The following is a 17,593-nucleotide window of genomic DNA, read 5'->3' as shown; positions in this document are numbered from 1 at the left end:
AAGCATTCAAAGATGAATCCCCATTTCTTTTTCTTTAAATATTTTTTAGTTGTAGATGGACACAATACCTTTATTTTACTTATTTATTTTTATGTGCCGAACCCAGGGCCTCATATATGTGAGGCAAGCGCTGGGCCACTGAGCCACAATCCCAGCCCTGAATCTCCCATTTCTATCTTGTGAGAAGAGGAAAATTGTAGTTGTTTGCTAAGATAAGAAAGATCAACAAGAGGCAAGATGCAAAGTGAGTTTGTATAAGAAAGGTTCTAAGTTAAGAGGTGTTTGTGGGTCACCTGGGAGGGAGGTGCAAATGAGAATCTACAGCTCAGGAGAGACTTCTAGACTGGGATGTGGGAGTCCTGAGCTTCCAGATGGTGAACCCATTTAAGGAGAAGTTTGGCAAGAAGGAAGGATCAGGTAGAACCCCTAGTCCCAAAAGGGCTGTGGAAGAACACCCATGAAGGGGAAGAGGAAGAGATGGACAGACAGGAGAGGCAGGAATACCAAGGGGAAAGAGTTTCAAGAAATAAAAGACCTGGGGAAATGGCTCATTTGTGACATGACTATCACCTTGGAACAAGCAGCAAAGTATGTACTTGAGAAATGAAGCCAGCAACTTTTTAAATTTTACTAGTGTTTCTTTTTTTTAAATATATATATTTAGGTGTAGATGGACACAACACAATGCCTTTATTTTTATGTGGTGCTGAGGATCGAATCCAGGTCCCGCCTGTGCTAGGCGAGCCCTCTACCGCTGAGCCACAATCCCAGCCCACCAGTATTTCTTAAGGATCTATTAAGTACCAGGCCCTGGGGATTATTAAATAAACAAAACAGACAAAAATCCCTGTCTTCATGGAGGAAGACAGATGATGAATAAGATAAATAAATGAAACATACCATATGTTAGAAGATGGTGAGTGCTAAGGAGAGAGAAAAGAAAAAAGGTCACTGAACAAGGGTATGAGATATAGGGAGGGTTGGGATTTTATAGCTTGGCCAGGGGAGCCCTTACTGAGAATGTGATTTTTGAGAAAAGGCTCAAAGAGTAAGCACATTAGCTACCTGGATGTCTAGGTAGGCCCATGCGAGGTAGGGCTAGGAGTGCTCAGGGGACAGCAGAGTCCAGTGTGACTGGAACAGAGAAAGCAAAGTATCAGTGAAGTATTGAGGGAGCTCAGATCATGTATAACTATATAACTTTACAGGCCATAGATCTGACTTATGCTTTAATAGAATCTCTTACTGAACTAAAACATTGACATTGAAAGTTCATGTTTTGTTTTGTTTTGTCTCAAGGTAATGATAGATAAGCAAAGAAAGAGAGAATTCAGAAGTTAGAGGTATACTCAAACTAGGTAAAACTTTCCATGGTCCAGAAATAGATTATAAACCCAGAAACTTAGGTTAAAGTTTTGATGGGTGCAGAGTCTAGATGTGAGGGAGATATCCAGGTCAGTGGCTCTTGAGAGCTTCCTATAGCTAACAATTCTCCTTACAAAGTGGGGGGCTAGAACCAGGCCCACTGTGGGGAGTTGGGTATTGAGATAGAGCTTGTAAAACCACAGGTATAGCTTTCATGTTTTAAAAATAACCCAACTGTGATGGGGATGTGGCTCAGTGAGTAAGTACTTCTGGGTTCAATCCCCAGTACAAAAAGAAAAAAAGAAAGAAAAAATCCAAACTAACTGGGTGTGGTGGTATATGCTGTAATTCCAGTGACTTGGGAATCTGAGCAGGAGAATTTTAAGTTCTAGGCCAGCCTCTGCAACTTAGCAAGACCTGTCTCAAAATAAAAAGGGTTGAGGATATAGCTCAGTGGTAGAACACCCCTGGATTTAATCCCCAGCACTGGAAAAAAAAACACTAAATGTGTATGAATTCTACTTTTCTTATGCATGGACAAATGTCTAAAAAGATGTGTTGACACAGGAAATGGTGTAAGGGGCAGGGACAGGGATCTCCTGGTTTTTCCTTTGTATATACTTATAGATTTGGCTTTTCCCCTCTCAATGAGTATATACAATGCCACAGAGAAAGTAACAGGGGCTGAGTCCAGTGTGAAAGAAATAGCATGAGAATTGAGCCAGGTGCAGCAGAGTAGGCCTGTAATCCCAGCTACCTTGGAGACTGAGGCAGGAGGATTGCAAGTTCCAGGCCAGCCTCAGCAACATAGCAAGACTCTGTCTCCAAATAAAAAATAAAAAGGATGGGCTGGGGATGTGGCTTAAGCGGTAGCACGCTCGCCTGGCATGCGTGCGGCCCGGGTTGGATCCTCAGCACCACATACAAACAAAGATGTTGTGTCCGCCGAAAACTAAAAAAAGTAAATAAATATTTAAAAAAAAAATAAAAAAAAAAAATAAAAAGGACCTGGGATGGAGCTCAGTGGTAGAACATCCTGGGTTCCAATCCCTAGTACTAGAAAAAGAAGGAGAAAGAGAAGGAGAATATGCCACTCGATTTGGCCAATAACAGGACATTGGTGGCCTCAGCAAGAACAATTTCTTCAGAGGTATGAAGACAAAAGACACAAGTTGAAGAGTGGATCTCTCTTTCAAGAGGTTGCACAGGAAAGAGAGAGAGAGATAAAGAGAAGTCCTGATGGAGACAGGGTCAGACACAAGCCTTCTTAGGTAGAGGAGACTTGAGGGTATTGGCTTGATAAGAACTCAGGAGACGAAAGGAAAGAGAGAGTTTAGCTGTGGGGAAAAGAAGGAACAACAGAGCCTGTAAGAGGGAACTACCTCCACAGAAGAGCTGGGCCACGTCTTCCTTGGGGTCCAGGCAGCTGTATCTCACAAGTCTTGGGCTGGGTGAGAGGAGGGAGGTGGCCTCAGGAAGGGCTTTAGACTGTGCCTGGCAGTTCAGATATAGCACAGCATGCCCATTTTTACTTTTCTGACTATGAGGGCAAGAACCAGGCCTGCTTTGTCCCCGTGGCTCTAGTGCACACAGTAGGCCTTTAGTTAATGTTTGTTGACTAGGTGGATTTTTCTCCATAAAAATGAGGCCACCATATCAGCTGAGTGTGAAGGGGGACAAAACAGGGCAGAGTGATTAATATTTGGGTCAACAACCATAGGGGGTGACTAGGAATGCAGGCAGGATTTCCAAGCAACTCCAGGAGCTCTGCTGAGCATGGCGCTGTCAGGATGGAGTGCTGTCAGGCTTGCAGGGCTGTAAGACTTTTTTTTTTTTCCCCCTCATGCAACTCTGGGCAGCTCAGGAACATGCCGAGAAAGCAGATGGGTTGTTTGTAATGTGAGTTGGCCTGCTGTCATTCTCTCAGTGGTGGCTTGGAAGGGTTTGTGTAGCTCCCCGAGGCTCTGGCTTCATTCCTGGAGGGTGTTTATGCCTTGGGTGGGCTCCTCCTTTGTGTCTGAAGCTGCTGCTGACCAGAACAAATTAGTGTGTAAGCCTCAGCCCAAATGTCATACCCAGGGACATCTTCTCCTCCCCTCCATCACTCCTCCCATCGTCTTCTGGGTGCCTGGCAGCGGGTACCATGTCTGTGAACTTCCTGATTTGTGTTTGGCCCATCAGGACATCCTGTGCAGGGGGTGTGGATTCACCAGCGCAGAGCCCACCCTGGGAGGGCAAGAGTCAGGCTGAGCCATCAGGTATCCTCAGCAGGCCTTCAGTAGGAGGCTGTGCCCAGGGAAGCAGAAGCAATGGTGTTAGTTGCATATGGGGTTCTCGAGGCCATTCGAAAACTGCAGTAATATCACACGAGGCAGGCTGGGAGACAGAGCCAAGGGAGAATAAGGCGAAGACAGACAGTGAAAGATGTGAGCGGGTTGCTGGTATAGGGCGGCTCAGGATTTGGGCTTCATAACGCTGGTGTTTGCACCCTGTTATCCGACTCATTTTGCTTTGCTGAGGGCAGACTCTTAAAGGGATGTCTAAGTTGAGCTATATGTATTATAATTAATAATTATTATGTTTGCTCTCCTGTTGAACTCTGAACTCTGGTATCCATCCTCATGCCCAAGTACTCAGTAAACCTTTGTTGTGTAAATGACTAAATAACCTCAGTGTTCAGCCAGTCATTGTTATAATTTGAATCTGGAATGTCCCCCAAAGACCCATGTGTTAAAGACTTGGTCACCAGTCTGTGGTGCTTAGGAAGTGGGGCCTACTGGAAGGAATTTAGGTCACTGGGTTTGTGTCCGTGAATGGGGTATTAGGACCTGAGCCCATTTCCTGGTGGCCTTGAGGTGAATAGGGCTCCTTCATCCAATGCTCCCACCATGATATACAGGGACAGGTAATCATGGACTGAGACCATGAGCCAAAACAACCTTTTTCTCCTCATAAGCTGATTATCTCAGCTGTTTTCATCACAGTAATGAAAAGCTGATTAACACAGTCCAGAAACTTCTACAGTCCTAATAGCCTGGGCTAACAGGATGCTGAGAAGTGAGCCAGACAACCCCCTTCCAAGAGGAATGTCACAGATAATAACAAACTATAAAGGCCCCAATCTGTGATTTATCAGAACAAAACAACTCTTTCCTTTATTAAAATGAATGAGGCCCAGGAGTGGTGGTGCACACCTGTAATCCTAGCAACTCAGGAGGCTGAGGCAGGAGGATGGTGAATTGAAAGCCAGGCTCAGCAACTTAGGGAGGCCCAAACAACTTAGGGAGGCCCAAACAACTTAGTGAGGCCCTGTGTGTAAATTAAAAATATAAATAATAAAAGGGTAGGGGATGTGGCTCAGTGGTTAAGCATCCTTGGGTTCAATCCCTGGTATGAATGAATGAATGAATGAATGAATGAATGAATGAATGAATAAATAAATAAATAAAATAAGAATTCAGTGAACCGGACCTGGAGTCAGAAGACTGGATGAAGTGAGCTCTTGTGCCTTCAATCTCCTACCTAACAGCCATTCTCCGTGTCTCCTGTTGAACATTAAGGACTAAAGTCTTGTTGAGATAGCAATGTGCCCAGCCCCAGAGAACAGAGCTTTATCTTCATGTGTGGAATTATCTTGTTACAATGTAGCCTTCAAGTTCTCCATCAGGCAAGTGCCGGGAGGTCATGAATAGACAGACTCCTGGACCAGTTTAAGATGCTTACATCACTCAGTTTATTGATTCCATTTCAAACTTACAGCGAGACTAGGGGACACGGATGGGGCAGATTAACCTAGTCAGGACATGGTATAAGTGGGATGTAAGGAACACACTGCCTGAATCCTATGTTCACACGCTGCCTGCCCTAAGTCCCTCTTCCACATCATCTGTCCCCACCAACAATGTGGTTTTGAAAACAAAAGTCAACATTGAACAAAGTGGCTGAACAGTCAGAAGTTGCCTAGAGCTGACACGTGCTCTGTCAGAGAAACCGGTACAAATATGCCTGGCTGTAGCTAACACATATCACTGACCACCACACAGCTAGGAAAGAGCACAGGAGGGGCCAGAAAGGGATCATAGTGTGTGGGGGAGAGTCATTGTTACAGCTGTCGATGTGACATGATCTTTACCTTGGGGTGTTTCAATCCCTATCTACAAGTAACCCTTGTGTGTTCTATCTTTTTTTTTTTAATTATTTTTTAGTTGTAGTTGGACACAATACCTTTATTTTATTTATTTTTACGTGGTGCTGAGGATCAAACCCAAGGCCTCTTGCATGCTAGGTAAGCGCTATACTGCTGAGCCACAACCCCAGCCTTCTATCTTTTTTTAAAATCTATGTTTAACACCCATATGTTTCATTCATTCTGTGTCTAGCATATCTCACAAGTTAATAATTTAATATCTATACTTAACACATCTTCTGAATTTTGCCTACTACTTTGTTGTTTTTCTTGCCTTCTAGCAGATTTAAATATTCTCACTATGCAGGCAACACACATTGCATCAGTCTGGGCATACCTCTGGAGATCTTGAAACTTCTGTGCAGTCAATGAGACCCCAGGGGAAACGTTTAGGGAGGTATCTGGAAAAGCTTTTCTTTCTTGACAAATGGCTAGAGTAATGCAAGGAGGAAGTCCTTCAATGCCTTTCCTCTCTTCCCTTGTCTTCAGCATCTGAAACGGTGGTTGCTACATAATAGACTCTTGCTATGGTTGGGATGTGGTTTGTCCCCCAAAGGTTCATGTGCTGGATGGAAGTGTGGCTCCCCAGTGTAGCAAAGTAAAGGTGGTAGAATCTTTAAGAGGTGGGACCTAGCTGGGCACGGTGGCAAGTGCCTATAATCCCAGTGGTTGGGGAGGGGTGGTTGAGGCAGAAAGATTGTAAGTTCAAAGCCAACCTCAGCAATTTAGCAAGACTCTAAGCAATTTAGTGAGACCCTGTCTCTAAATAAAATACAAAAAGGATGGGGATATGGCTCTGTGGTTAAGTGCCTCTAGGTTCAATCCCTGGTACAAAAAAAAAAAAGAAGTAAGGTCTAATGGAAGGTCATGGAGGCTTCCTCGCGAATGGATTAATCCTATTTTGCAAGAGTGGGTCAAGTCTCTTGTGACTGGATTAGTTCTCCTGAGAGCAGGTTGTTATAAGGGGAGGCTACTCCAGGTAGCCCACAACCAGTATCTGCATCTCTACTGTGTTGTAATACAGCCAGGGGGCCCTGGCCAAGATGGTAGTGTCATGCTCTTTGGACCCTGCAGCCACCAGAATCATGAGCAACATAAACCAATTTTTTTTTTTTTGAGGGTGAGTACTTGGCTACTGAGCCACTTCCCCAGCCCTATTTTATATTTTATTTAGAGACAGGGTTTCACTGTGTTGCTTAGTGCCTCACTTTTGCTGAGGCTAACGTTGAATTCGCGATCCTCCTGCCTTAGCCTCCCAAGCCTCTGGGATTACAGGCATGTGTCACCGCACCTGGCCCACAAACCACTTTTTAAAATACATTGCATAGTGTCAGGTATTTTGTGGTAGCAATTACAAAAAGGACTAAAGCACCCCTCAACAAATACTTCATTGAATGAGTGAATGAGTGTTTGCATTCAGTCTTAAATTCTGTGTCACTGAAATCAGTCTTTGTCTTATGACTGAGTTTCATTTCTGAGTCCAAGGTTGGAAAATATGAAAGCAGGGTGGCAAAAGTAAGTTTGATATGATAATTTAAAATAACACTAATATTAATAATAGTTAACATTTATTGGAAAGCGTATGCTGTCAGAAAGGGTTCTAAGCACTTCACATTTAACCTTATAATAACCATATAAGGTGGCAATTATTATTATACTGACTTTGTACATGAGGAAACTGAGGCACAGAATGTAAGATAACTCTGCCAGCAAGTGGTGACCCTGGCATTAAAATTCTGACAACTTGGGTTCAGAGAGCACATGGTGCCATCTGTATTCGTTTCCTCTTGCTGCTATAACAACTTACCACAAGACCTGTGGCTTTAGACAACCAAACTTGTTATCTTACAGTTCTGGAGAATTTTAGACTGCTAACTGCTTACCAGGCCAAAACCAAGGTGTTGGCAGGGCTGTGTTCCTGGAAGCTCTAGGGCAGAACCCATTTCCTTGCCTTTTTCAGTTGTAGAAGCTGCTCAAGTCTCTTGACCTGCCTCTGTTTCCATCATTGCATCCCCTGTGATGCTCCTGTTTCCCTCCTACACAGACCCCTGTGGTGATATCATGTCCACTCAGATGATCCAGGATAATCTCCCCCTCTCAAATTCCTTAACTTAATCACATTTGCAGAATCCCTTTTGCCACGCAAAGTAAGATGCTCTCAAGTTTTGGGGATTAGGAGGTGGACATTTGGGGGGCAGCCATTATTCTACCATCCCGCCCATGGGGGCCTATAACACATCTGCAGCAGTAGTTCTGCCACACATCAAGGAATAGAGGAGTATTCCCTGGAACCTTCTCCATGTTCCCAAAGGCTTCTTGTTACCCCTCCCTCACAAGCCTCTCACTGCAGCAGGCATCCTAGGCACTCTTGGAAATCCAGGAGTGTGAACCAAATTAAGAGAAAGTTCATCATCATCTATATGGCTTTCTATACATTATTCAGATCCTTTGCTTTGTCTAGTTTTGTCCCCCAGCCAGTCGGCTCTATCCTTGTGTGTGTGAGTTCTCCTTCTTGCTTATTTGCTGTTATTTCTACTCCTACTTCAAGTTAGAATAATTTCTCTTGGTTCCCTTGAATTTTCTTCCAATCACCCCAGCCAACCCCTCGGAGCCAGGGGAAACTCGACCTCTGTCTCCTAACTCCCTCTTAGTGGTTTCCCCGTTTCCTCCCAGCAGCAGCCTTTTCCAGACCCGTTTTGTCTGTCTGAATAAATTCTCCCCAGAGACATAGTTTTCAGACATATTTTTAGCTGCCGAAGAACGTTTGTTGAAATGAGACCCTAATTTATAAAGCAGATGGAGTGGAGCTGTTTGGGGAGGGGGTAGAGTCCCTCCCACTGGGCTCTTTCTCTGTCTCCCACAGCTCATCTGGGCCCAGTTAGAAAACCATTGCTCTGCAGGGTTTTGAGTCTTGCCTCTTGTTAGTTAAGTGACTCCTTCCTTAATGGCTTTCTTTAGTGCTTTGTACAATCTGAAGCATTCTTTCTCTCTCCACTTCTCATGCTCTTCGAAGGTCACATTTTCCCAAGAAAAGTGAGAGATTTTAACTTTCTCATCTCTGCCCAGCAATGTCACCAAGTGGGGCTTCCTCTCACCTGCATGTATCCTGCCTACTCAAGGCTGCCAGGATGGAGGCCACACTGAAATGGGCTGGCCAGCCAGCTGTGCATCACCTGGTCACCTCCATAATGTGAGTATCATACAGTCCTGTATATAAATTGTGGTTGCTAGACAATTGACATATCCCCCTACCCCCCTGCCCAGGAAAGTTCTTTTTGGCTATGACTAACTTGAAAGGGAAGAAGTCTTGTACCTTAGTGAGGCCCAGAATTCCAGCGGGACAGGTCCCTGGAAAGATTCTCTGGACGATTGTGTGGAACTCCTCCTTATGAAGTTGATGTCAATCCTGTCCCGTTTCTCCAAGCCAAGCTTGGAGTGGGGTTTCTGGTCCAGAGCGGCAGCTCTGGACCGTGGAGTTGCTTCAGGGATCCCTGCAACTTCTGGGACTGGGGATTCTTGGGTGTCTGTGTGGCTTATTTACTGAGGGTGGCTTGGACCTCAGGAACACCATGAAACTGAGCATGATTTCCAGGGCTCTCACTTGCAAGCATCCCTTCCTTTTCTCGGTCTAAATAACTAACTACTTCCATATCCACTTTGTCTATATAACTGTGCTTTTTTTTTTTTTTTAGGAAAACCTTCTACATTCTACTAGATTTAAGCTCCTCAAAACTTGGATGCATCCTTGGAACTGTGGATGCATCAGGTCTCGCTCAGGGGACCCAGGGATCCAAGTACAAGGGGATCCTCTTCTGTGAGAAGAGGCAGAGATTCTCATTTCCAGGGCTTTCCAAGGAATCCCTAGTACTATCTTCAGGGTCTCCATGCCAAATTCTCTGGTGGAAAGCAGGAAGGCATGCAGTCTCTCCCAGCTACATCAGGGTACACCCTGGCACTCTGAGGCAGAGGACAAATAGAAAGCTATGTGGCTAGGGAAGGGCTGTTTGCTACTGGCTACCCCCCGCCCCCCCAAAACACACACACACCTGGTGCTACACAGCTGGTGCTACACAGCTCCCACACCAAATCTTGGTGCAAATTCTGGCGGTTTTCCTGGCAAAAGGTGTCAGAACATGGTCTTTTACCTCTGGCCAGCTTTCCATCAGGCCAGGACTTCTGGTCTAGGCCTCAACCTGGCAGTATTGCCATTTGACTATAATCCCTAAATATGGGTTCTAAGAACCATATTTTGCAAAATGGGAAAGTTTGCCCATCTGGGAGGCCGTGTGGACTTGTGAACTCAGTGCCTAGGACCTAGCAGGTTCTTCAGGTCTCCCCTTGCTTTGTATTATTTTTGCAGCTGTTGACACAAGTCAGACCTGGAAGTCAGAGACAGCAAATGTTGCTTTAAAAAAGTGTAGGCACTTCCAGGATAGGTAGTGGATTAGGGCCTCCCCATAGTTCTCGTTCTCAATTCCTAATGAAATAAAAGCATATAAAACCAAGGGGGAGATTTACTATTACTGACCAATACAGTATGCCTCGAAAATAGCATCCAAACAAAGATATGGAGGATCCCGGAGTGACCAGAAGTTGCAAAGAACATCTCTCTGTGCTCCCTATCCTATCCTCAATGCCCAGAAATTGACAAACTCCTGTGTTCTATCTACTGCTCCTGCACCTAAAAAAGAAGCAGGGATGAATCATGCTCTTATTCTTCCTTTTCTGGAAGAGCTCGGGAGACTGGATAGAGCAGAGCTTGGTCTACCCAGCTGTCTTGACTAATAGAAATACAGGCTCCAGAACAACACTCCAGATAGGGACAGTGATCTAAGGCCTGGGTTATCCCCCTTTTGGGGGAGAATTATAGTGTCCTCCTCTCTATCCCCAATCAGGTGGCATGAGCCTTGTACAGGACTTTAAACAGAACTTCAGGACAGGAGCATGCCTAGGTGTTCCAACAAAGTCTGCACTCTGCTTTGACCAAACTCTTCCAAAGTCTTCCTTCCCTTCAGAATACTTAAAACTGTACAGAATCCAAAGACCCAGCCTTGCACTTAGCTCAGAGGGAAAACCAAACTGGCCTCAAACAGTGGGATGATGGTCACTAAGACCCTTTCTCTTATCACTCTGTTTCAGCAGTATTAAAAAACTCTGAACAGAGCCACACCAAAACAAATGACAAGAAAATGATTAAAACAAATGGGAACAAAATATAATGATCGATAAAAGGGAAACAAAGGACAAAAGAAGAAAAAAGTTCCTTCCTCCTACACCTGCCAAAATAAATGTGTGTGTGTGTGTGTGTGTGTATGTGTTGAGGAGGTTGGTTTGACTTCTTCCTAGAAGAGAAAGGAGCAAAATCTACCATCTTTTATAACATTCTTGCAAAATGGGAAAGTCTGCCCATCAAGAATATTATACCCAGCTAAGATATGCTTCCTGCAAAGAGGCAATAGGTAGACATTCTTAAACATACTTAATTCTTCTTGGAAAAAATAGCTAAACAATGAAATTCAGGCCATTAAGAGATTAATTGAGGGGCTGGGGTTGTGGCTTAGCGGTAGAGCACTTGCCTCGAACGTACGAGACCCTGGGTTCGATCCTCAGCACCACATTAAAAAAATAAATAAATAAGTGAAATAAAGGTGTTGTGTCCAACTACAACTAAAAAATAAATATTTTTTTTTAAAAAAAGATTAATTGAAATAAAGAACTTGCAACTGAAAAAGGTTTTGTAAAAAAGACCAACAATAAATGTCTGCTAAGTAACTATAAAATAGTGTTTACAGAGCAAAATATGATTGTTGTAAGCCTAGATATTGTAATAATAACAAATAACAAAGCCAGGAGGCAGGAGCAGGGTAGATGGGAAGAATCACAAAAACTAATTTTCCAGAGCAATGAACACACACACATACACACATACACATAATTTAAATGTCTAACATAAAAACAATGTGTAACATTGTTTTTCACAATTTTTGTTTAACCTCAGAGGTATCTTTTTGGAAGTAATATTTCTTTTTTTAATTTATTTTTTAATTGTAGATGGATACAATATCTTCATTTATTTCTATGTGGTGCTGAGGATCAAAGCCAGTGCCTCACGTGTGAGGCAAGTGCTCCACCGCTGAGCTATAGCCCCAGTCTCTTAGGAAGTAATATTTCTTGTGGTCAAGAAACATTCTTTGAAGTTCAACTCCTCCTTCAGTTTCACTTCAACTTCAAGTAAAATTAAGTGTAATACATTTATTTAAATAGCATCTGTATTATGGCCCACATTTCTTTAAAATATCTATTATCTTTCCTCTGGCATGTAAATATTCTCAGAAAGCTTTCTGAAATGTATTGTTCATGATGGGCATTTCTGTATGATGGCATTGGAACAATTCAAACTTTTCTGTATTGTTAAAATTATTTAAAGTGTCCATATATCATTTTTATAAAATCATGTAATTTTTATTAAAAAGGAAAGCATAGGATAAGAAATTATCTCTGATTAATTCTGAATGGTGTTGTCTGATTAATTATTTTCTTGCTTGTCATTTTTTTTGTTTTAATTCTCCAACAAATAAACAAATAAAATGTTAAAGTGTCAGGAAAAATTTTTCAGACATCTCACCATCCAGAACCAGATATGGCAGATATTGCTTCTGTCTTCCAATATCTCCTCTCCTTTTCTAATATTTAAGGAAGTTCTAGCTGTGCATGCAATGAGCAGCAAAGAACCCTATTTCTTAGTTCTCATGAATGGGATGTAAACAGAAGCACCATGTGGCAGCTTCTGGAAAGATTTGAGAATGTTTGCTCATTTTCTCTGTATTACTTTCATTTCCTTTTGCTGCCTGGAATGCAGGTTCAGTAACACTATGCTAGACCATAATGGTCAAGCCATTCAAAGTCAAGCAAAAGGGCTGGGGATGTAACTTGATGGTACAGCACTTGCCTAGCATGTGTGAAGTCCTGGGTTTGATACCCAGCATCAAAGGAAAAAGAGAGAAAAGCGGGGGAAGAGAAGAATAAGGAGGAGGAGGAGGGGGGAGAGGAGGAGGGGGAAGAGGAGGAGGAGGAGAGGGAGGAGGAGGAGAGGAGAAAGGAAAAAAGGGAGGGAAAGTCTTTTATGAACTTGAGTTAGGGAAGTTTTCCACAAAAACTTTATTCTTGTATGGAACTCAATATTCCCCATGGTTATTTGACAATGGAATCAATCTTTCCTGTTAAAATTCCCCTTGGAGTACAAGAAACACTTGGAAATGCTATTATAAGAAATAACACTTTGCAATGTGAGACATGATCGTTATACTCACCTTTGAGTCCCTATAGATAATTCTCACTCCTTCATAAGTTCTGACCAGCAGCAGCATACAAAGAGAAAGAAATCTGGGGTTTGGAAAATAGGAGTAAATTTTCCTGGTAAATTGAACATATACCAAGAGAAGGAAATCAGCTGGAATCTGGGTTTTTCCTTCTCATAGCCACTGGCTGTAACTTCAAGGAGTAGGTATTTTGAGATATGCCCAAGTAGGGATAATGACCATTTTAAAAACAATTTAGGGCAGATCCCAAGAGTTGTGATGCAGAAAATGGTAGCCGGGAGTGCCTTCTTGGCACTTAAGAGGAAATAGCAAAAAAGATCTAGGATAATCAAATCAATATTGATCAGCCATTCATTCACCATACCTACCTACCTTCCTTCCTTCCTTCTCTCTCTCTCTCTCTTTCCCTCCCTCTCTCCCTTCCACTTCTGAGCTTATAGAGATATATTATTATTTTTTTTTTTAATTTTTTTAATATTTATTTTTAATTCTCGGCGGACACAACATCTTTGTTGGTATGTGGTGCTGAGGATCGAACCCCGGCTGCACGCATGCCGGGCGAGCGCGCTACCGCTCGAGCCACATCCCCAGCCCAAGATATATTATTAAACACTATATTCAACTACAGTTTACAGCCCTTTACTTATTTTACCTTATTTAATCCTGTGATATAGATATTATGGATAGTATCTTTACTTTTAGGGCAAGGTAAGGGAAGCAAAATTAAGTAACTTGCCTAAGTAAGATTAAAAAACTAGCAAGGGGTGAAGGCAGGATTCCAACTAGGAAGGTTTGCCACAGATTCACCTCACCTAACCACTGCTTATACACAAAAATGTCCAAGAAACAGCCACACAGCAAGATAGAGAGAGGAACCAAGTGATTATATGTCAGGAAAGTCCAGCAGGATGGGATGTCAGTTCACCTGGGTGATAAGCTACTGTTTTCTAGGGAGAGAAAGGAAGGGGAAGTCACCTTAGGGTGAGAAGGTCTGGGGCAGGGAGGCAACTCCTCTTAAAGAGGGGTGTGCCAAGTCCAGATTGGGATGGAAGGTTGTTTCTTAAGGGATTAGAGGGTGGACACACCTGGGATGAGGCCAATGGAGGATCAAGAAGCAAACCCTGCCATGTTACCAAAGAGAAACCAGAGTAATGCAGAAAGAACGGAAAGAAAAGGAGAGTTTCAGGGGTTTTGGAGTTGTATTTAGTACGGATAGTGAGAAGAACACAGAGCCCCTTGAAGCCTCTGGCTTGGGCATAGGTGCTAGTTTTCTGAGTTTTGTGCACGTTTTGAATAGGGAGCTTAGCAGAGAAAATGTTCATACACTGGGAGCGGTGGACTTCTGCAAAGATCCAGAATGCCATTAATATGCTATTCCAAACTCTTGGGACAGTAGGTGATGGTCACTAGCAACATGATGTTTTTACCGTTGAGCTCTGTTTTCTATTGCACGATTTCTGGTCCGAACTGCGCATCCTGCGCATACATTGCGCAAGAAGCCAGAGAGGCTGGTCCCTTGCCCGGGAAGGCCGCCCGGCCGGCTGCGCCGGTCCTGCCCGGATTCCCGCCCTAGCTCTGGCGGGAGCATCAGGTGGGACCCAAGATACTGGCAGACGAGGCTGAAGCGGCCCCTCCAGGACCCAGACGGCCGCTTGCAGCCCGTCTGCACTCTGGTGGGTGGTTCCAGTACATTCGCAGGTCCAGCGTGCCTAGGCAGCTTGGAGCGGGGAGCCCCCAGGAAGCGCACAACACTCCTCTCTATTCCCCACACTCCGGGCTTCCTAGCGCGGGGGCCCAAGACACTTCCCACCGCGACTCGACCCCAGGCTCCCAGGGACACGCGGCAGGCCGCTGGGCACCCGCCCCAGCCCCCCAGACAGACGTCCGGGCCCCCCAAATCGCGGACTACAAGTCCCAGCAGCCCCCGCAGTTGGCACCTCCCGCCTCGCCGCGGAGACCCCCGGCGGTCCCAGCGACAGGGCTCCGCTGCGCTCGCCGGGCCGGGCGGAGAGGCCGGTCCCGCGGGCGGGGGCGGGGGCGGCTCCGCAGCTTCTCCCGCCGCCGCCGCCAAGGGGAGTTTCCAGGAAGTGGCCATATTGGATCCATTCAGCCGCAGCCGCCCGGGCGGAGCGCGTCCCGCAGCCGGCTTGTCACCGTCGCGGCCCCGGCGCTCTCTGCAGCCCGCCCGCCCGGTGCGGAGCTCACCATGGCTGCCACTGACCTGGAACGCTTCTCGGTGAGGGCCCTGGTGGCAGCGGCGCGCGCGGGAGGCGCTGAAGGGGGCCGCCCTGCAGCTGGCCGGGGGGCGCTAGGCGGGCTGTCAGCGCCGCGCGGCCGGGCCTCGACGCCCAGCGGGCTCGGGAACACTGGAGCCGGCTCTCGGCCGCGCTAGCCCGGGGTCTCGGGGAGTCGGGCGGGGGCGATTCGCCCGGTGGCTGGCGAGGCAAACCCCCTTCTTGGGAAGAAGCAAAGACCCGCCTGGCTCTGGGCAGGTGTGAAGATAGACCTGGATCCCGGAGGCCAGAGGAAAGGATCCGGGGTACTCTCTACCCCCATCTCCCAGGGTTTTTCTTTCTGCACAACTGGGAAAGATTCCTAGCCGCGCAGGTGCTGTTGGATGGACACAAACGGTGGGGATGAAGCCCTAAGGATCCAGGGAGTCCCCCCAAAGCGCTCAGGGTAGTTGCACACTTGGATCCTGAAGACCCTGCGCCCACTTTTCTTCCTCTTCTCCCCTCCACTTTCCTCCCCGCGTCGGGATCCTGGATGCGACCCCGACAGGTCAGGCCTCAGTGGTCGGGTCTGCGGCAGCCATTCCCCTGGAATGGGAGTGATTCCAGATTCAGCCCATTGGGTGTTTGGGCTCAGTCTGGGTCTGCCTTCTCTTGGGCTAACATTTTTGGTGGTCCCTGCAGGGGTCTCTCTGGACCTGAGTCAGGCCAGAGTCAACTTCCTAAAGGTTTTTATAATTCATCCGGGGGAGGGAGGCCCTTTGGGGGTTGTGTCTGTATGTCCCTTGGTGTCTAAGGCTGGATCTGGGTGTGTCTGAGAGGCTAGGCTGTGACAGTGAAGGGAGCTGTGTCCTGTTGGCCAGCAAGTGAGGCCCTGGTCGGCTGGAACGGGAGGAGGGAGATGAGAGGAAAGGGAGGGAGGGGAGGGCCGGGGGGAATTCTGACTATGTGACCGATAACGAATTGGTTCTGGGGCTAAATAAGGGAGCCAGGACTTATGTAATTAATGCTATAAATACTGTCATCTGAATTTATATATGTAAATTTCCCCTTTAATCTGAAAATACATTTGTTGGTCTACTTTGGAAATATGCATAACTAAGCAGGAGCTCATGGTTTCATAATGTATAGACTGGGTGTTTTATTTCCCTTGGTGGGGGGGAGGCATGTATCAGTTAAGTAAATTTAACTAAGATTCAGAGGCTGGGTGAATCTGAAATCCACTTCACCCCTGTGTAGCGAATTGGAATTTATATACTGGAGGAAGGCAGTTCCTGAATCCTGATAGACCCGCTGGAGGCTGAGACCAATGTGTACTTGTACGTGTCTGTGTGCATTTTCTGTGCCCAGCTGACCAGAAAGTTATGTCTGGTTCTTGTCTGTTGCTAGAGGTTGCTCTAGCAGTTGATCTTGTAGGTGGGAGTGGTATGTAGGGTAACCAGAATCAGACGGCCTGATTTGAATCTTATATGCTATGTGTTGGTCATCTGACCTTGAGCAAGTTATTAACCCCTTGTTGATCTTAGCTGTATAAAAGGATAAAAGACATTATTTCTTATTGGGTTACTGTGAGGATTCAGTGAGAGAATTCAGATGAAGAACTTGAGCAGTGTTGGGTACATGGTAAGGACACAATAAATGACACATGATACTTACTATTTATGTGGACATAAAGACTGATCCTCTGTGTGTGAGAAGGCAGCAGAGAACATGTTTGCCCCATGTTGCACTTTCTAGAAGGGCTTCCTTCCATTGATGTTTGTCCAGATAGTTCTTAGAGGATCAACTGAGAGGCCTGCCTACACAGCAGTGATCTGGGAGGGCCTCTTTATGTTTGCTCTTGGACCATTCCTGTGAGAAGCTTGGGTGTTATTATCTCTCAGTGCACGAGGCACTGAGAGTGCACTGTGAGCTAAGAGCATGGAGCCTAAGTACTGTGCCAGGTTGAACTGGAGGGATGGCTGCTTACCACACCCTCTGCTCTGGGTCATCAGCTTCTTGGGAAGACTTGGACAGGGTTGAATTTAGGTGGAGATCTTGGGTGGAGTTTGGCCTGAATTTTGGAGCCTGGACTCCATTCTCCCCCTCATGTCTTGTCATTCCAGGAAAATAATCTCTTATCTTGCTTTTTCCTTATCCTGCTGCAAATTGGGCACCACCACACTGACTTGTCAAAGAGTTTGTGGAAGGTTAATTGTAGTCTTGGTGTGTTTGGAGATGTCTCAGGTGTCTTACCAGCTCCAGGGTCTGGATGTGGCTATGGTAGGTCTGCACTGCCCCTCTGGTTAGCACAGTGGTTAGAACAGCCCTGAAGGGCTTGGGCACTGTCTTGACCTGGAGCTCAGAAGAGCATACAGAATTGTGCTTTGAGATCAAGATGTGCTGGGTTCCTTTGAGATCAAGATGTAGCAGGATTGTGTGTCCCACATCCCCAGCAGCCTTTACCCTTGACTGGGCCCTGCTCAGCTCTAGATCAACCATGGGGTTTGGGT

General features: G+C 45.6%; 1 protein-coding gene across 11 annotated transcripts in view; it reads left to right on the top strand.

Moving 5' to 3' along the window:
* Positions 1–14,538: 14,538 nt before the first annotated feature.
* Positions 14,539–17,593, top strand: part of Septin8 (septin 8) — a 25,792-nt gene continuing 22,737 nt past the window's right edge. For 2 of the 11 annotated variants that reach the window (XM_048783500.1, XM_048783524.1), the window contains exon 1: positions 14,542–15,106. In XM_048783500.1, the coding sequence (XP_048639457.1) occupies positions 15,077–15,106 (30 nt within the window). In that variant the 5' untranslated portion in view covers positions 14,542–15,076. Of the gene's footprint in view, positions 15,107–17,593 lie in introns of all 11 variants that reach the window. The other 9 variants (XM_048783505.1, XM_015492746.2, XM_048783515.1 and 6 more) reach the window with 8 other exon arrangements.

Source organism: Marmota marmota, unplaced genomic scaffold (assembly GCF_001458135.2).
Source record: "Marmota marmota marmota unplaced genomic scaffold, marMar, whole genome shotgun sequence".
Classification (NCBI taxonomy): domain Eukaryota; kingdom Metazoa; phylum Chordata; class Mammalia; order Rodentia; family Sciuridae; genus Marmota; species Marmota marmota.
The sequence above is the reverse complement of the archived record's forward strand: the minus strand, read 5'-3'. Positions and strand labels throughout refer to the sequence as shown.